The sequence below is a fragment of the Pleurodeles waltl genome, chromosome 4_1, assembly GCF_031143425.1.
Source record: "Pleurodeles waltl isolate 20211129_DDA chromosome 4_1, aPleWal1.hap1.20221129, whole genome shotgun sequence".
NCBI classification, from domain to species: domain Eukaryota; kingdom Metazoa; phylum Chordata; class Amphibia; order Caudata; family Salamandridae; genus Pleurodeles; species Pleurodeles waltl.
The window spans coordinates 885,193,223-885,214,342 of NC_090442.1; the positions used below are offsets into that span (position 1 = coordinate 885,193,223).

The 21,120-nt window shown below is 40.7% G+C and overlaps 1 protein-coding gene across 2 annotated transcripts in view; it reads left to right on the top strand.

Annotated features, from left to right (window-relative positions):
• The window catches only part of TRABD (TraB domain containing), a 251,994-nt gene that overhangs the window by 56,755 nt on the left and 174,119 nt on the right, over positions 1-21,120 (top strand). For both annotated transcript variants that reach the window (XM_069229632.1, XM_069229634.1), the window contains exon 3: positions 19,180-19,258. In XM_069229632.1, coding sequence (XP_069085733.1) covers positions 19,180-19,258 — 79 coding nt within the window. The remainder of the gene's footprint in view (positions 1-19,179; positions 19,259-21,120) is intronic.

Here is a 21,120-nt window from a genome sequence, read left to right on the forward strand (position 1 = left end):
ATAAGGGACAGGATGCCCCAACCACCCCCTCTCATCAAGAGTTGGCCTAATATATCTTCCCTGAGCATGCCCTTGAAGAGCTGTTTCTCCAAATCGTCTACTTCGGTGAGCCATCTAGCATCATGCTGCAAGTGAAATATTAGAGCTGTAGATCTGGAACTTCCAGTCCCCCGTCCTCTAAATCAATTCTACAGTGTGAAAAGCCTTCTCGAGTTCTAATGATACTAGTGGCAGCTCATTTGCAGTCCCTGAGGTGTCATGCAACACTTGTCCCAATCAGCACAGATTGAACATCATACTGCGGGCTGGCATAAAGCTGCAGTGATCTTCATGAGCTAAGTCACGTGTAACACCACGCAATCTAGTGGCTATGATTTTGCACAGTGTTTAAAGGTGTTGAACATGGTAAGCATCCTGTGCAAGGAGGCGTCTGCCAGGTAACCCTCAGGATTATGCATAGAGCAGACAATCCCGTGGCACATGGTATCTGGCAGTATGCCCTTGCCCAGTGCCTCAAGAAAGGCCTCCATTAATTTCTCCTTCAATACCACTGATTACGACTGATGGAACTCTACAGGGAAAACACCCCGACCCCAGGGCCTTCGATCTATTAAAAGCCTTTATAGCCTCCCCTTTTTCTTCCAAGGTGATATCCTTCTCCAGGGCCTGCATGCTATCTGGCTGCAGCCTACGTAACCCCACCCTCTGCAGGAACGCCTCTAAAGCCCCACTAACATCCAGCCTATAGCTGTCTACACAATTTTTAAATATTCATGCAAAAAGCCAAATAAGTATGCAATACATAATTTTTCAGACTGATAATTAAGAATAATATATATATATATATATATATATATATATATATATATATATATATATATATATATATTTAACAAAAAAGCGGTGCAACTGAATCAGATACCAAAAGGCTGCACAATATCCAAAGCTCGTGGAATGTAGAGAGTGAAGTTGAGGTTAAAAATCACTCATATGTACAAAATCGTCTGCTTCATTTTATTGAATAAGTTCTTATAAAGGCAAAAAATGATGAAAAACATAGTGAATGAGTAGATAATGAGAACTTTCAAAAATAGTTCCTCAATACAAAAGTCTTAAAGGTGCCTACAACGAACAAGACAAATACACGCTGTCCCAGCCAAATGTCGATGCGTTTCGGCAACAGCCTTCAACTGGACATTGGGAGACATTTTTACACCAGATTATTTATATCCTATAGTCCTTCTGTGCTTTTCACATCATAGCTAAGAAGAAATTTGCAAGAGGGGTGGCCATTTTGTAACGTAACAATCTTAGATTTAAAATCTCAATTTTTGTGCCCACGTACTTGGATAAAAGTCAAAGTTCCAAGCATAGCAAGATTATATATTATATGGTTCCCTAAGATCTTATTAAAACATTTTCACCAGTAAATAATAAATGCATTTACCATTATTAATTGGAAATTCTATAGAAGAAAATAACCCACATATACAAATTATTTTACTCAAATATACTAACCGTTTTAACTTAGTTGTTTCTAAAGCCTAATATATGAATAAAATATATAAATTATAATCTAAACATCTTCAATTAATAAATATCATTAATATGTTCAAACTGTACATAATTTAATTGATAAATAAATTAGCTGACCTATAAATACAAGAGAAGATGATAGAAAAGATGATTTTAAGAGACAATTGAGTTAATATATATCAATAACCCAAAGAAATTTAAATATCTCAATTCATCTTAATAATAATGCTGAATTCATATATAAATACATAATTAAATAATAAAATAATTCTATCAAAGGGTTAAGATTATATAGAAATAGATATTATATCAATTCAGTAAATTGTTATATTCATGATAGAACGAAGGGATCTTGGCCAATGCAAAAATTGGAACGAAAAATACATTTGATCCAAGGACATGGACATATATATGAGGAGACTGCTAAATGTTTTAAGTGCTTCTAACAGTCCTCCGGTTCAGAGCAGATTTTCTTTATTCACAATGAACTTCATTACATAGAAAAATAACAGCTACGAATTCTATACTACATGCTAACAGTTTTCACCCCCCCAAGAACAAAGTGGAATATTCCGTATGGTGAATTTCTGCGAATAAAGAAAATCTGCTCTGAACCGGAGGAGTGTGAGAAGCACTTAAAATTGTCTGAGGAGAGATTTGTAGCCAGACAATATTCAAACAAATGTTTAACTCAAGCTAAGAAATGTTTGAAACAATCATCAAGAGAACAACTAATTCACGAAGTTAATCATGCCACAAAACATGCTAAAGAACAACAGCTGCGGTTTATAACAACATACTCACAGAGTGCTACACAAGTTCGAAAATATTTGGAGAATCATTGGTCAATCTTATTAATGGACTCAACAGTAGTAGAAATTAAGGGATAATATCCACAAATTACCTTCATAAGAACACCTAATCTTAGTGACAAATTAACACAGTCACTTTCAAACCAGAAAACCAACCTGGCTACAGAAACTGGGTTTTTGGAAATGCAGCGATTGCAAGGCATGCAAAATTGGGAAAAATAAGAAAGAATATTTAACAAACACAGGTATTGTGAGAGTGATATGTAAGCATTTGACTTGTAAAAGCCGCTTCACAGTATATGTGATTCAGTGCCTATGTGGGCTAAAATACATCGGTAGTACTATATGTGAGACCAAAAAAGCGAATTTTAGAACACATTCGAGCAACCATCAATATAGATAGGAGCTATGCAACGGCGATACATATGGAGCAAAAACATAATAGTAATTGGGAACGTATGACATTCTATGTGATTGATCAAGTACCAAAACCGGAACGAGGTGGAGACAGAGAAAAAAAGTTGCGTCAATTGGAATCCAGATATATATTGGATATCCGCTCTCTAACCCCGCTAGGCCTGAACCAGCATGAGTGCTGGGGCAAAGAGTGGCATTTGATCATTCTGTTTTATAAGGCACTTTGAGGGAACATGAGGATAAACCCTTGTGTGGTGAGGCGCGCCTGGGAGCAGGATGTGGAGGGGCAGATGTCTAACACTGAGTGGGCTGAAGCCCTGGAGCTAGTACATACTGTCTCCTGTAATTATAAGTTTAAGCTCCTGCATTTAAATTATGTACACCACACCTACATGACCCAGTACAAACTTAACAAAATTGATTGTTCCAGGGAAGCCCGGTGTCTGCGCTGTGGGGAACAAGATGCTACATTTGTTTTACATTTAGCCTGCTAGTGTACTACGTCCAGTGCTTTTGGGAAGCAGTGGTTCCAAGGCCTGATGAGGCTACTGGGATGACAACTGGTCTGTCACCGGCAGTCTATCTTCGGAGGATGGTGACCCAGACAAGGGGATGGAAAATCCCATACACACTTGCATAGCTCGCTCTTCTATTAGCAAAACGGGGAGTTATTTGTACATTTGTAAGGTTCTTCATACACAAAAAACTTTGCTACCAACCATAAACTCTCTTTCTTTGGGTACAAAAAAGTGGGGGGCTTTGGCATAGATAAACATTTATGTACTCTGTGGAATGGTTACTCTATCTGTCCCCTTTTTTCTTTCTTTTATATAAAATATTCTCTAGTGATATAAAAATGTTTTCACCTACATGGTGTTACATTAATTTTTGGCACATTAAAATTGAAGGAATTATAGAGGTTTGGACACACAAATAACAAAACATGCATGGTAGAGGTGTAGCACTCAGGGGAGGTAGAATGTAAATATATATTTGTGGTTTAATTTATTGTGCCTATTTAGGCTTTAAATGAAATTGAACATTAGTTGAAAATTATTTGAAATATAAGGTTTTTTTTAAATATGAGAATACACCTTTAACTGTAGTTTATAAAATCTTTTTGTCTTATAAAATCTTTCTGCTTGAGAAGAATTAACAAACTACATCTACCAGAAGCCATTGCAATAGTAGGAATAAGGAGAGAACTATTCCAGTAAAATGTGAAAAAGTCGTGATATGTTAATAGTATTTGGTATAGGGTTTTTGTTTTTTATTTTAGTTTATACATATTTTGAGATGCTAATGGGCAGTTTTTGATGACTTTTTTGAGTATTGTGTGTTTTTTGTAAAGTTCATTTTGTTTATTTAAGCACCAAACCAATGCATAGGAAACACCTGTGAACAAGGTCCGGTGTGACAGAAACGCGTCAGGGGATTCCTGTTTTTTGCTCTGCCGTAATCTCACTAATGGAATAAAGTAAATCAAATAAGGCACACCGACGGAGTGTGTTTTTTTTCTTTCTTAACAGAAAGATAATTCATTTTTTATATATATATATATATATATATATATATATATACAGTATATTTTCTAATACAAGTATGGATACAAATTAACATTAAATAAAAACACAGAAATTTGCTTTTTTTGTTACCTTTCCAATCCATAACTTGCACAACATCAACACACATCTACAAATGTAATATTATTTATTGGTTTGAGTAAATGTAATTGAATTACGTTCATTAGCATTGCATTTGGTGTACAAGACCCTGTCTTTGTGCATTTTAATATTCTGTTGAAGAAGGAGATGGAATAAAATCTTGAGTCAATTCGAGGGTGAAGAGGAACAAATCCCTTCATAAGAAGAAACTACTGAAAAATCTTTTCCACAACAACATAACTGTTGTTCAGCAGAGTGATGAGAGACACCCACTGTTTGGGCTAAACAGTCCATTGAATGGACATTTTAAATTTCCCTACTTGTTTCAAGAAAATAAATGCTCAAAAGGTCACTTACAAATTATGTGATCGATTTCCGAGCCGTGGAAATTCATACATGTGCTCATATGGAACTTAAAAGTATGAAGAGACATTTGGAATCCAAATACAGCAATGAAAGTTAACAATATGTTAAAAGAAGGATGAAGAGAGGACAGTATACGTGTAAAGGCTGGAGTTCAAGCCATCAATAGTACCAGAAGATAGAATTCACGTTTGAGGGCATCATTTCAAGCCACGTTTGCTTGTTGTTATAGTACTCCAAGCGATTTAAATTCAGTTTGTGGTGTGGAAAATAGCTTTTCTTAAATTAAATTGGCTCAGAATTAATTTATAAGCACACTGAGCTACAATGTTTTTTCTTGTTACTTGAAAACTATTAATTATTTTTTTCGCATGTGGCATTGTTGAATACACCATTTTGTAATGATCTTTTAACAGTTGAATTGTGAGAGAGGAAAATTATAAAAAGAACACCAAAATAAAAGTGCTTAAAAGGACCTTCTTGTGCTTAGGCAGCTCCAAGTATTTAAAATATTCGAATATTAAAACACATAAGTTGAATGTGGTTTGTCAACACTGTACCAAAAATTCACTTAAAATACCTTAAAGATATTGTTGTGGTATGTTAAGACATAGACATGTAGTTACCAAAAACAGAGATAGCATCTTCAATGGTTATTTATCAAAACCTTAAAACACTTTGTGAACAATAACTCCCCCACCCACAATGCACTTCTCATTATATACTGAATGTTGACATGACAAAGGGCATAATCATTGCCTCACTGGTCACAATCCGTCACCTCATTATGACAGCTGTACAGCACTGTATGTTAACACAACCAAAGATAACGTTAAATAATTTTATTACATGAGGGGTTTTCATGTTTTCATGTTAGTAAAAACATGATCTTTTTTGATGTAGTGACTTGTGGATTTAGGCGGGTTTAAGCACCGGGTGTCAGACTTTCCCTTCACCATACCATTCAGTAGTTCATCCATTGTGGATTTCTTGCTTTTTGAAGCTTGGCATGAACACTGGATATTGATGACTGCAACAAACTTACCTTGCAGTGTTGGCAGTGCAAAACAATTACAACCAGAGTGCATGCAGGCTGTTGACTCTTACATAGGTCACAATAGAGGAGTGTGCAGACTCCAAAACCGTGAACGTTTGACATCCTCCTTATTTTGCCTTGATTAGAAAGCAGCCATTCATCCACCGGATTTACGTATTCGAAGCGACATCTATGACTGCTCAGTTTAGAGAAAGATTTGTCAATGCCATTGGTCTGACACAGGTATTCATCGAGCTTTCCAAAGGAGCTTCATTGCCTCCATGCCATTAGGGTATGGATTTTATGAACCCTGTTGCCTCTGTGTTGTAAGTACAGATGGAGCCGGTTGTATAAGTACCAGAACTTTATTCATGGAGAACTTCACCCACGATATGCAGCTACCAGCCAGCTTAGATCCCAGATGAAACTGACTCATGTCAGCTGGAATCTTCACCTGCCGTTCGCTACCAGCACAGGCCTTACATTTGAATAAGTACAACACTTCTGAACATCAATCGAATAAAATTGTGCCGCGGTCACACCGCTCTATAATACACTATGCTTTCAATACTTTCTTATCCCAGCATTAGTTGTACATTATTCGTCTTTGTGGAATTCCATAGTACAATATGCATACTACACTTTGGGCTTCATTACAAGTTTGGCGCAACTTACTGTGGCTGTTGGACCGCTGCGGCTGTGGTGGTCTGACTGCCAAAGTATGACTTTGGTGAGTGGACCTGCCAGAAGACCGCTGTCCCTGCCAGGATTATAGATCCCGACAGGGTGACAGTGGTCGGTCTTGTAATCGGTCATGGTGGTGCTGAATTCCGTGGTGTCTTGCTGATTACAATCCCACTTTCTGTCAGCCTTTTCATGACTGGGAGCCAGCCATGAAAAGCCTGGTGGAAAGTCAGTGCAGGGGCCTTTGTAGATAGTGCGCATTCCGAGGGTTACGACATTGGCCAATGTCCCCCAGAAATGCGTATTGCAATATTCCCGCCGCTCAGTCGGTCGGGAACATTCATTGTAATATGTAATGTCACCGCCATGACAGAGGTGAGTTTGGCGGTCATCCACACATGTTTTTGTAGATACTTACAAATGCATTTACAAAGGAGTTTTGACACGGAGAGCTGTAGTGAAAAATCAATGACCAAAGGTCTATTTATTTTTGCTGCAGCAAAAGTGGACAGGTTTACTACTGGCATCCCTGGCCCGAAGTAAAGTGTGCTAGCATGGAGCGTTTAATAGTGATATTTATACTCGTACATCAAAGGATACATAAAGTATGTAACTAATTCTATACGTCATACAGATATTTTAAGGTGGTAATCAGTTTCAACACAACGGTTCCATTCCCTGCTTTGTTCTCGACTCCCTTCTGCAGCTGCCTGACTTCTCACATTCTTGAGACCCTTCAAAGGATTGCGTGGTACAAAGGTATAGATATCAGCCTTTCTCTCCCCAAAATACAACAGCCGCGGTCGGTTAGTTATTTTTACCACATGATTATAATGTGTAACGTGCCCCAGCTAGGGAAAGAAACCAGCTGCAAGCCTGTGGTGTGGAGCCAGGCTTATTTTACTTAAATATACATAAGAAAACATATGTGATAGGCAGTGCGTTCAGAGAGAAAGAGCTCAAACTACACGTGTTAAAGGAAAAGGAGCAATTCAAAACGGCTTCTTACAATCAACCCTTTTTTAGTTTTCCTCCCTGAAAATAATCAACGTTTGGAAAGGAGTTCTAAATTCGCTCATATATGTTGAATTTGACTCCTACTTCCTTTGAATTGACATTCATGGGGACATAAACAACCGATGAGTATGAGCAACCAGTACCTGTAGTGAGAATAGTGGGACCAATAGCCATTAGGGAATTTACCTCTTCTCTCTGCATCATATTTCGATTGGTTTCTAGTATTTTAACTGGAGGAAGTTTACACAATTTTAAACAGGAACAGAAAGCAGGTAAGCACTGTACTAACAGACAGCTTAATATAATAGTTATTATTATAAAAAGTATGTCTTTAAACAACCAGCCCCACCCGCCAAGCCAAAGGCCATAACCATGATAAACTTAAATTGCCTCCTTCATATTGGCCCCCCTTTTCAAATACCTGTACTGCTTCTTTTATTTGCTTCTTTTATTTTCCCAATATCCAATTCTATCTCTGATGATTTGTTGACAAAGTAGCAGCATTTGTGCTGGTACTGATGTTGGATTAAAACACATACTCCTCCTTGTTGTACCGTAATCAAATCTAGAGCAAGCCAATTTTGTATCGCCAATTGGGCTGCAGAGTTTATTTTTAGCTGTACACTTCCTATGGCCTCCCTGGTGGCATTGCAATGGCTAATTCAGCAGACCTGTTCATCATTGCCAGCTGTAAGTCGAAAATTCCAAATCCTGGAATAAGAACATGTAGTACTTGAAATACCCAGTTCTTTCGTTCCTCCAATATGGGCGTCCCTCGTTTGTACCTATGAGCAAAACTCCCCATGTTAAGGGGCTGGGAAGATGATATATTTGATATCACAGTAATGTTGGGTGCCAAGTATGCCAGTGAACATATCCCTTCCCAGTTCAGAGGGAGTATTTTATATGCAGTTCTTCCACATACAAAATACATGCCTCCCTGGATCAGTGAATTTATAATGCTGTATTGTATTTGGGGCAAACCCACACCCTCGGGTGTGTCATGCTCAGAACTATTACAATGCTTGTAATCCGCCCAAATTTCATTTAGCAATGATACATTTGCCCCGGGTGCAACATAAGAACATCTAGCCGTCCAGAGGGGGCCTAGGAAAACCCAGGACAAAATTACAGGTGAATTCTTCCCATTTCTATCTCGTTCCCTGGAGGGATCATATAACAATCTTTCTGGATCTACCAGAACCTCATTTCCTCCCACCGTCAGGTTCCAATAATTTACAGTGTAATTTTGCTGAGTCCCATTAATTAATGCAGTCCAATTTCTGTCTCTTTTCTCCTCTCCTTCAAGATCTCAATTCCCTGTTTTAATATCAAATAACAAAGTGTAAACACATTGTTCAGGTGGGATCTTCCCCATGTATTTTGCCTCTGGGTTTTGCCCGTAAAAATAGGTACCAAAACATATGGGAAACATTTTAAGTGTGGCATTCTCTCCAGGAATCTGGGAAAGTTTGTATTCTGCCTGGGTATTAGGGAGCACAACACACCTAGGGTACCACTGATATTCTCGTTGGTCACATCTCCAAGTGGTATTTGGTACAAGACACACTTCCCCTCTTTCATATTCGCTTGGTGATACTGGTACATCATAAAGGCCTATAGGGTCTTCAGGGTGTCTAGACAAGTGCCAGCAAATCCAGCAGTCAGTGAGACCTAATGTCTCAGCCAAATTTCCATGAACCTTTATCAATGGATGTAAAGCGGGATTTTGCAACAATGATGCAACACTGCTGGACATTATACATATTAACATGAGGGTCACAAGGTACTTCATTGTTGTTTTGTAGAAATAGTTATAAGACCACTCTTCTCTATTCTCTCGAGGGATATTTGTCCTGCCAAATGGATATATTTTCATAATTTTATTCTATTCTCCTCCTTGTTCCTACAACCTTTCTACGGTGACGTTTTACTCGTCTCAACCACCTATGTGTGTTCACAAATATACCCACACAATTACCAAATATGCAAATGCAAAATATTGAGACCACTATACTAATAATTATATATGTATATATACAAATAAGTGATTTTCCTTCAATGTTCACAACCCACTAGAGTTCAGCAACGCTGTGCTCCTCACTCTAGCAGTTCTGCTGCACTAGTTGGTCCATGAACTCGTTTTTCAAATACTGGACAATAGATGTTGGCTTGATCCTAGGTACCTTGACCGCTCCTTGTCGAGTTTTTACTCCTGATGAGAACTCAACTCCCAGTGAGTAAGTCGCGATTCTTCAAAGTTCTTCTTCAGTATAGTTCGTCAGTTTTGTTCAGTGTTTCAGCAAAATGAGGGCAGAGGCAAGCAATTGCAACCAGATCGGTGTTGTGCTGGGTACTTAACAGAAAAAGGCACCTACTTGCCCGCTGGGACTACAAACCGCACCAACCCTAATGACTGGCCGCTTCCGTAGAACTGGTACTTGTTTTTTCTCGCCAGTTACAGAACTGTTAACCCCACTTACACACTTTCTTATCACAGATAATATTGTTGCATAAGCTGCATCCCACTATGCTTGTGTTCTCGTTGAGGCAGTTTTTTCTGATCAATGTTCTGATGTCGTTGCACAAGCTAGTCACCCATGTTCATGTCCATGCTGAAGTTTTAGTCATCCCAATCGTTTACAACCTCGTCGCCCAAGGTGTGCGTAAAAACAGTGAGTATAGCTCATTTTAATGCTGATACATCAGGGGCATCGGAAATGCCTGTGGCGGTGAAAGCGGGGAACTGTATTTCATGAAGGCAAGCTTGCCGTATTCTGCTGAGCAAAGGATTCCTTGGCCATTCAGAAAATAACTCAATTTGCAGTTCCAGACTTGGAGCTATCAGGGTGATGTAAATGTAGCTTTTCGTAGGAGTCACCACTTTACACACCTTCAGAATTCTGTTCATTTGGGTGGGCGAGGAATCAGATTGTATCGATGAGTTTGTTGATCTTCAAACAGCAAACCTTTGTCACTGGGCTGCTGTGTCACCTCAGGAGCAGAAATGGTAGCCCTTGAATCATGTGGAGGTGCTTCCTGTCTCCCTACATCTCTGTAATCAGGAGACAACGGTAATTCTGCTGCTGGAGTAGATTGCAGTGGAATTGGTGCACGCTTACAATGCCTAGCATGTATCCAGTTTTTCCTTCCTTCCACTTTCACTGCCGTCTGTGTTGCAAGCAGTACCTGGGCTGGCCCCCGCCACCTGGGCTGAAGACTGTTGGTTCTTTGAAAGTTCTTTGTCATAAGCCAATCCCCCGGCTTGAAAGGGTGACCAGGGCCTTCAAGAGGAGTCGGTAGGCTGGCCTTGACCTGTTGGTGGATCAAACGCAAATCTTTAGTTAATTGTTTACAATAGTCTACAAACAAAGGATATTGTACTTCAGAAAGCTTCTTTGATCGTGGTACCCCCCAGATATTGGCTGGCCTTCCCATGACTATTTTGTACGGGGATAATCGTGACTTGCTACTGGCAGTCGTCCTAATGGACATTAATGCCAGGGGCAAAGCATCTGGCTATTTTATATTGGTCCCCGCACAAATCTTAGCTATTTTGCTCTTCAAAGTGTAATTATACCTTTCTACAAGGCCCACTGATTGTGGGTGATTTGCAGCATGAAATCGCTGTTTGATGTTAAGGGCGGTACAGACTTTTCCCATTACCTCATTAGCAAAATGACAGCCATTGTCTCTCCAGACTAATCTTGGCAATCCATATCTAGGGAAGTACTCTTTGAGTAATATCTTGGAGGTAGAGAGGGCACCATTGTCTTTTAATGGGTAGGCCTCTATCCATTTGAAAACATACATACTACCACTAACACGTATTTCAGTTTGTTACATGGTTCCATGTGGATAAAATCCATCTGTATAGCCTCCAAAGGGGAGGTCAGGAGGGGCAAAATGGCCAGGGGGCGTAGGGGTCCCTTTTCTTGCATTGTGTACTGCACACATCATACAAATTTTGACCAGGTTATTAGCAGCTTTTGATATCATGGGGTTACTCCAAACGTGGTCCAAAGTTGTCTTGATGCTTTGGGCACTGATGTGTGCAGGACTGTGGGCCATAGTAACCATAGCGTGTACATAACAATTAGGTAACAGCCATCTTCTTCTGTCTGTGTCACCTGTGTAACAACCCTCACTGTCTAGTCTACCGTTCTTCTCCCACTGTTCCCTTTCCTCTGCTGTTGCTTCTGCTTGAATATCTCTCACACACTGCAAGGTATTTTCTGATACTTTGTTCTTGGGCTCCCCCCTGATACTACTCTCAACGTATGCATTGTCAAATGGTGCTCGTGCTGTTGATTTTGCAGTAGAATCTGCAAAAGCATTACCTCGTCCTATATCATCAGTAATTTTCTTGTGGGCGCTACACTTAATGATTGAGACCCGACTGGGCAAGCTGAGATCATTCAAAAGTGCCACAGTCAAGTTGCCATGCTGAATGGTAGTGCCATGTGACGTGATAAAGCCTCTATTCGCCCAGAGTCACCCAAAATAATGAGCTACTCCAAACGCATACTGGCTATCAGTGTAGATATTAACACTAAGATGTTCACTTATTTCACAAGCTCTGGTGAGGGCAATTAATTCTGCAGCCTGTGCTGAATTTTGCGTGATTCTATGAGATTCAACCACTGTTTTTAATGTGGTGACGGCATAGGCTTCAGTGGTTGTACCGTCTGGTAACTTGAAGCCAGACCCATCTACAAACAGCTCTCCCTGTGGGTCAGATAGGGGAGTATCTGTTAAGTCTACCCGTCCCTTGGTTTCTTCCTCAGTGGCAAAAATGCAATTGTGATCAAATTCCACATTGTCCTGAGGGAGGGGTAGTAACGTAGCTGGGTTCAAGACATTGCACCGCTTCAAAGTAATATTTGGACTGAACAATGTTAATTCATAACCCTTTAGACGAGCACTGGTGAGGTGCTGCGTCGGTGTCTTGTTTAACAAAATATCAACTGCATGAGGAACCATCACAGTGAGCGGATTGCCACCAACAAACCCTTCACTTTGTTTCACCGCAGCAGCTGCAGAAACCACTCCTCTAAGACAAGTAGGCAAAGCTTGTGCCACAGTGTCCAAGGTGGAAGAGAAGTATACACCAGGGCGTCGTCTCCCACCTTGATCCTGTGTCAAAACAGACAATGTACAGCCATGCTTTTCATGCACAAATAAAACAAATGGTTTGCTGTAATCCGGATTACCCAATACAGGCGCAGAGCACATCGCCTTTTTTAATTCCTGAAAAGCCTCTTCACATCTGTCAGTCCAAGGTACAGGAGAGGGCACATCTGAAAGTGTCAGAGCAGTCAATGGTTTTGCTATAAATGAAAAATTTGGAATCCACTGTCTGCAAAAGGATGTAAATCCCAAAAATGCTCGGACTTCAGAAGGGGTGCGTGGTGTAGTCATTGTATGAACCAGTTTTATTCTGTCTGGATGTAATCTCCTTTCCTCCTTAGAGAGGAGGTGTCCTAGATAGGTGACCTCCTCTCTACAATACTGCAATTTTGGGAGGGACACCTTATGGCCCAGAGATGCTAAATGATGTAATAATGCAACAGTATCAGTCTTACATTGTGTCATGGAATTTGAGGCAATTAAAATATCGTCAATGTACTGCAACAGCGCAGAGCCTGACGGTGGATTGAATTGGTCTAGTTGACGAAAAAGACAATGATTATATATATACTAGGACTCTGCACAAACCCTTGTGGAGCTCTTGTCAGTGAAAATGATCTACCAAATATTGCGAAGCTGAACAAACATTGCCTTTCTTCAGCAATTGGAATACTGAAAAACGCATTCTTCAAATCGATGACTGAGAAATAACACGCAGAGGTTGGGACCATGGTGAAAATACTATTCATGTCTGGGACCACAGGAAACTGGGGAATTACTATTTTATTTATCTATCGGAGATCAATAACTAATCGATTTACCGTGTTATCAGTAACTGATTGCTCATCATCTGATCTATTAGCATCATTTTGTTTCTTGACAACAGGAAGAATTGGACTGTTAAAGGTGCTGCCCACTATTTCCTTTATTACACCTGCATGCACAAGATCAGAAATGACTGCCTTGAGCCCTTTTTCGCTTGCTTTAGGTAATTTGTATTGAGGAACACGAGGTAACCGGGCACCTGTTTTTTTTTTTTGGTTTTTTTATTACAATGGGGTCGATATCCATAATACCTACATCATTTTTGTCTTTGGCCCATAAGCGTGGGTCTATTTCCGCTAGCTGTGGGGGTAAGTCGGATTCCTGTGAGAACATGCACCAGGTAGGGGCAACACTATCCATAGTTACATAGACACCATCCATTGAACAGTGAATAACTGTGTTTAATTGTTTTAACATATTTAATGCAAACAAGTTTTGATTGCAACCTGAGGTTAAAGAGAGTGGTGTTTGTACTGTAAATGGTCCTACAGTTACTCTCATAGGTGCTGAGATGGGGCTCACCACGGGGATCCCAGAAATCCCAATTGACATGGTATGAAGCTCAGACAGGGGAGCCCCGGGGACTGTAGTATGTGCAACAGATGTTCTGGTGGCACCAGTATCTAGGAGAAACTTATGGCCCTCTCCTTCGATTTTTACATTGCTATAGGGACCACTCTGATCTACAGGAATACTTACTCGCCCCTGGCCCTGTCTGTGGCTGTCCTAATAATTGTAGGATTCAGAAAAGGAATCATCAGCATAATATTGTCGTTCAAATGCATTGCCAAAAATATTAGTATTATGCAGGACCTGGTTCTCATTCTGCAAATTCTGACCACTTCTACCTCTTCCTCGCCCTCGTGTATTGCCCGAAGCGTTCCCTCTATCACATGACATACTTTGCCTTCCTTCCAGTAATGGGCAAGTATCACGCCCATGGCCATCTTGTTTACAGTAGGCACATTGGTTGATATTCAATCAGCGGTCTTGGGGTGGTGCAGATGCACCTCGGCCTCGACCCCTTCCCCGTCCCCTTGGTGGGCCATCCCTTGGCTGAGGGGTTGTGTCCCGCTGGGGATATGCCTGCTGTAATAGTAGCTTTTTCTTCAATTCTTTCACTGACTTCTCATTCTTTTCTAATTTTTCCTTATACCTGCTCTCATAATATTGTGCCATCTGTAAAATCTCTGCCTGTCCCTTCGTCATCCACGAACTCTCTGTTGCTTTTAATTTTTGTGATATTTCAGGTAGAAGGCCATTAACAAACCGTTCCACAAATAGCGTGACACCTGTTACGGTGGCGAGGTCTTGACCGCTAAAATCTACGAAAGCTTGTTCAATTCTAGTAAAATAATCTGGGACATATTCACCTATTTTCTGTTTATAAGTGGCAAGTTTTCCCCAATCCACAGTCTGAAGGGGAATAACAGTTTCTAATTTAGTCAATATCTGGTTAGGTAAATTTAAAATATCCTGATGAGGCAGGGATCCTGATGCCCTTCGTGCTTCATGTGCTTCCAAAACCCCCCATGTAGCTCCCAAAGTAGGCGCATCATCTACTCTTCTAATTTTATGCCAGACTTCAGGGCCCAATAAGACACCAAAAAAATAGTCAATGTCTTTGAGTGTCATGGTGGTGGTGGAAATAGCAATTCTAAGGTCCCGATAGAATCCAGCTGGATTCTTTCGAGGGTCTGGCAAGTCTTTTTTTTTATAGCCATTACCTCCTCCCTTTTCCATTGATATGGACAAATCGGGCCACCGGTACGGGAGGTGGAAGTTGGGCGGTAGCTGCCGCTGCAATTGCAGCCGCAGTGGGAAGATCAGGGTGTACTTCCCTCATTGGGTACTCCTTGTCATATATATTGAGAACATCTTCTCTGGCTATAACGCAAATGCGTACTCCCTCAGTTATGCCCTTACTATCAAGCTTACAAGCCACACTGTCCCGCCAAAATTGGTGTAATTCCTGTTCATAAGGGAGAGGGGTAGAGTCGCTAATACAAGAATTCCAATCCCTTTCCAATTTTTCAATCATGTACTGTATTTCTAATTGCTGTCCAAAATGTGACATCTGTTGTATTGTGTGCATAATATCGGTGTGAGTGTAAATAGGATGTGCCATCCAGGTCTCTGACTTATTTTTGATAACCCGCTTTTCCTCCTCCCCAATAGTGGAGCAGGTACTAGGGGGCGAAATCGACTTCATAGGTGTGCTCCACATGGGTGAAAGTGGATGAATGGCTGTATATCGTCGGCATTGTCCATTTGGGGTATTGGGGCAGAGGACATTATTGGTAAACTTGCAGTGCTGGCTGGTAGTGGTGGAGCAGGTGGCGGATGGATTTGGACTTGGGCTATTGTCTGTGGTTGCTGTGGCATGTGCTGATGTGGTGGTGCACCTGGATTTCCCAAATTGTGCCACTGCCCCTGCTGCTGTTGCTTGCCCCCATGATAGGTTGGGCTACTGTAGGGGTGTGTAAGGTGGCGGTGCAGTGGGGCTATTATCTAATATCTGTATCAATACCTCATCTTTCTCTAATGCATGTTTGGATTCTGTTGGCTTTGATACATAACTTCCCTCCACCTGGGCTCTATGGACTCTATCTTTAGACTCAGTTCTTTTCTGGGTTTGAGAATGGTGGTATTGTGCAGCTTTTTGCATGATGGTTTTCCTTTGCTCTTTCTATATCAGTTTAGCTGTCTTAATTTTTCTTTTGGTGGCCTCGGTTTCCCATGTTCTGTATACCTCAAACATGTGTTGTCTAGCCTTTTTATGAAACAAACATTCCTGTAGGTAGGTTATTTTCTTTAAATCAAAAGACCCATCCTCCGGCCACTGGAGGTCAGGACAATGTCTAGTATATCTGCGCCATATACTGTTATACAAATTATTCTCTAAACCATAATCCTTTAACATGTCCCACCCTGGTGTTCCCTCTTTTGGGATCGGTTCTTTTATATCTAAACGTGGAACATGATTTCGGTGAAAACGACGACATGGCCCTTGACAGCATTTTTTATTTCCCATATCTAACCTTTTAAATTTCAAAATGTAACATGCAACAAAGAAACTTTTTTTTTTTAAACTGCTTATATCAAATGTTTACCAACTTACAAAGTGGTCCAGGCCTGGGCAAAATAATTAACAAAACACGTGTAATACAAATTGTCAAATGGCACCTTGTACAAATGCAAAATTTACCAAGAACTAATCATTCCAAAAATTGATAACAGTTATCCAAAACAATTATTCTCTCAAATGCAAGTTAAAGCAGACAAATAGCCAGCGAGGAACAGTCTTACCTGACTATCTGCTTTTCCTGGATTTCTCTCCGGCCGCCTGTGTCAGACTAATCAGTCAAGTTAAAAACCGATGTTCAGGGTCTTCGCTGGGAAGTCGTGAAAAGCGGGGAGAGGCCTGCCCGGTGGATAAGATGCAGCTGCTTTGAAACTAAGTCTTTGTGCAGGGGCCCCTGGAATCTACACCTCTGGAACGGCGTCCCCCCACTGGCAGCACGTCTTGTGACAGCGCTACTGAAGACATCCACTGGAAGGTCCCTGTTTGGGCGCCAAATTGTCAACGCACGTTTTTGTAGATACTTAAAAATGCATTTACAAAGGAGTTTTGACACGGAGTGCCGGAGTGAAAAATCAATGACCAAAGGTCTATTTATTTTTGCTGCAGCAAAAGAGGACAGGTTTACTACTGGCATCCCTGGCCCGAAGTAAAGTGTGCTAGCATGGAGCGTTTAACAGTGATATTTATACTCATACATCAGAGGATACATAAAGTATGTAAAAAATTATATGCGTCATACAGATATTTTAAGGAGGTTATCGGTTTCCACACACCGGTTCCATTCCCTGCTTTGTCCTCGACTCCCTTCTGCAGCTGCCTGACTTCCCACATTCTTGAGACCCTTCAAAGGATTGTGTGGTTCAAAGGTATAGATATCAGCCTTTCCCTCCCCAAAATACAACAGCCGAGGTCGGTTAGTTATTTTTACCACATGATTATAATGAGTAACGTGCCCCAGCTCGGGAAGAAACCAGCTGCAAGCCTGTGGTGTGGAGCCAGGCTTATTTTACTTAAACAAATATACATAAGATAACATATGTGATAGGCAGTGCGTTCAGAGAGAAAGAGCTCAAACTACATGTGTTAAAGGAAAAGGAGCAATTCAAAACGTATTCTTACACCACCTACTCATAATGAGTTTCTTTGTCTCCTGGCTAAAGGAATTCTTTTATCTCTAGAAAACGAAACCATAGAAATACAATCTCCTGTGAAATTTAATTGTGAGCAGAATTACCACAAGCTGTCAGACAGCTTGGAAAAGTTAACACGTGTTAATATGTTACCTTTTTCAAACTGCAACTTTTTTCTTGCTTGATCTACCCCACGTGTTAACTGATTCATGTTTCTGTGACGGCACAGCTGGAATTTACATGACGTCTTTTGTTCTTTACACAGCTATGGTAGTTTACTTTTTTTCTTGTGAGATTACTTTAAAGTTGTCCGTGATGCGTTTTTAAATGTTTGTGACAGAGGATATTTTGCCATTAGAAAATGACCTGGTTGTTTATTTTAGAATCAATGTAGTTTTTGTTTGTGAGTCAGAAGGAGGGAAGAGGAGGGGGACAAAGAAAAAAGGGACAGAAGTTCATCTGATTCTCGGTACTAACAAAGAGGATGCAATATGAAATCGTGAAGAATTCACATACGCTACTGCTGCCATGCAGACAATTGGCTGCCCTTAACCAAGGGGCTGTATGGATTTAGTCAAAAGCCTAATTGAAGAGGCTGGAATTCTAAATGTCTGCTCCGAGCTAGAATGCTCAAATGTACTTTTGAGGAAAAAGTTGGACAGTGCTGCTGATCCCTATAGGATGCTACATGAAATGGTAATTTGATCAGGCTGGAAATCAGACTCAAGAGCTTCTCTTTAATGGAAATAAGGTTGGGATTTAGATCTGAAAGTGTGGGGTGGCAATATTAAAATATACTTTTTAAAACATACCTAGACATTATGTAGGAAAACATGCTGCTGAATTGGTAAGTGTATAACTTTGTTATTTAGACTAGGTGCATAAATAGAAATACATTCCAGAATACTCAATAGAGAGTACTGCCCCCATAACACTGGCAAACTCTTGAAGCAAAACCATTTGCTGGCAATCTAGTTGGTGTTCTATTTGAAATGACTTCATCCCAGTATTTGTTTGTTTAATTACTGATTGATTAGGTACTGGTGCATTCTTCACTTATAGACTTATTTTTAAATAAACCTGTCTTGTAGTATTAAGTATAAAGAAACATGGTTGCATGGCTCATTGATGACATATTTTCACAGGCCAGTTAATTATTTTGTGTTCTCAACATGCAATGAACTAGCTCTGTCAGTTTTAACGCAGAAAAGGTGGATGGGGAATCAATGCCAGATTAATAGAATATCCACTGGCTATGTAAATTGTTTCAGTTGGATTAATTGTATGTAATTTTTATCATGTATAAATATCCAACATGAATCCAAACAGTGTTGAACGCCCGTGCTCAAGTATGATTCTGCATTCCTTAGCCGGGCATGTGCACTGTATTTTCAGTTTAAGAGAAACATGTTAAACATCACCATGTATTTAATTCCAAAATAACTAGAAACACTGTAACCATTTTATTGATCTCACATAGGCTGCTGCTGAAGCAATGCCATCATCCGAGGATTCCGAAGAGGGACCAAATGATGCTTCAGATATACCACAGAACATATGTAGGTTTTACTATGCAATTCAAAAATATTAATGACACAAGTTATTGGTCTAATAGAAATACCTGCATCCAAGAATACTAGTCTCCTATGCCAGGCCTTTCATCTGTGCGAAATTCTGGAAAGACAGCTCTTTTAAAAAAGTGTAATATTTAATTTGATCTAACTTCCACAATTTCTATTTTATTGTTGACTTGCTGTAGATACAGGATTACTTGTTGCCTGACTCTGTATTTGTAATGATGCCATTAAAAAGTTACATGCACGCCCATGTTTCAGGAAGCTTTAAAAATGTTCTTGACATGTATATTGCCTTACTTCGTCATGCATTTAGCTGACTTAGTGTGACAGACTATCGCAGTGGATTACATTTATATATATGATAGAAGCATGGGGTAGCTGTTAGAAATTGGGTCTTTAGTTGGTAGAGGTTTGCAGCCTGTCCAAGTAGGGACCACAGTCCTATTCAGGGTAAGTTGGTTACAGTTCCTAAGTCAACCTGTGCTCGCCCTCAGGTAGCTTAACACAGAGCAGTCAGACTTAACTTAAGAGACAATGTGTAAAGTATCTGTGCAACACACATGCACAGCACACAATGAAAACACCACAAAAAGAGTCCACACTAATTTAGAATAATAGAGAATATTTGTCTGAGTAAAACAAGACCAAAATGACAAACATCCAATAAGTAGTTCATGAGATATGCATTGCAAGTAAACACAGTGCTAAGCAGCACACAATCATCAGGTCACGTCCTACTGGTGAGAAGTGACACATAAGTACAGTGTATGCTTTCGTTTAGGGAGATCAGTTCCAAACGACCAGAACCAGAGGTACACTGTGCAAGGTATGCAAATTCCATGTTAGAAGATTACACAGTGCTAGCAGAGTACTGGCGTCTACCGGCTAGGTGCAGTCGCTGTAGACTGAAGTAAGTGACAAAGGATCCCTGTCGGGGATCAGGAGAGAAGCGCTCGCACAGTTAGCAAAAAGAATGCAAAGAAGTGAGCGATCTCTTGAGACGGTCTACTTAGCTCACTTTAGCCACTCACAAGTGCATGCCATTGGGCTACAGGCGTCTCCGTTGGCCCAGTGTACACCGTACCTTGATGGCGGGGGTGCTGATGCGCCAGTGTCGCAGCACAGAGAAGGTGGGTGAGAAAAGATCGGTGGGCCTCCTAGGCAGGGGCTGCATCTTTGATGCTTCTTTCCCCCGGGATGCACTGATGGATAATCTTGCAGCTCTTGGGACGTAGATGGCTGACGAGCCACTAATCACCACGGTAATGCGACCCAGGAAGGCTCTGGTCTGACGGAGAAAGGTGGTGATTTTAGAACTCTACTTCGGGTGTACAGCGCAAGCCTAGAGTGAAGCACTGACTAGGCATGGCAAATCGTTTGCTTTGCAGTAGGTGAAAAGTGCGTTGTTATGCTCACAACGGGGATGGCAATCAGACGCACTCTGATCTTTGCCAAGTGCTGGACTCACGAATGACAGTCTTACAACAGTGGCAAGAAATCTTTTATGGCCCTGAGATTTCTTGAACAGGGGCAAGTCTGCACACCCCTGGCGTCACTCGGGCTTCACTCTTTGGCCTCAGCAGGCGGGAGCTCAGCAGGCAGCAGGACACCTCTGCAAAGCGCAGAAGCAGTTTCTCGGAACAGTTAGTTACAGCAAGGTAGCAATCCTTACAGGAGAGCAGTCTTTACTCCAGCAGAGTTTTTATTTTTTCTTCCAGCATTGTACTGATTTGCTACGGTTAGAGCCCAGTACTTCTACCAAAAAAATCCATTGAAGTGGAGGTGACTTTAAGGCAGCTCCTTGAAGTGCACAGGTCCCCCTTTCATCCCAGCCTTGGCCCAAG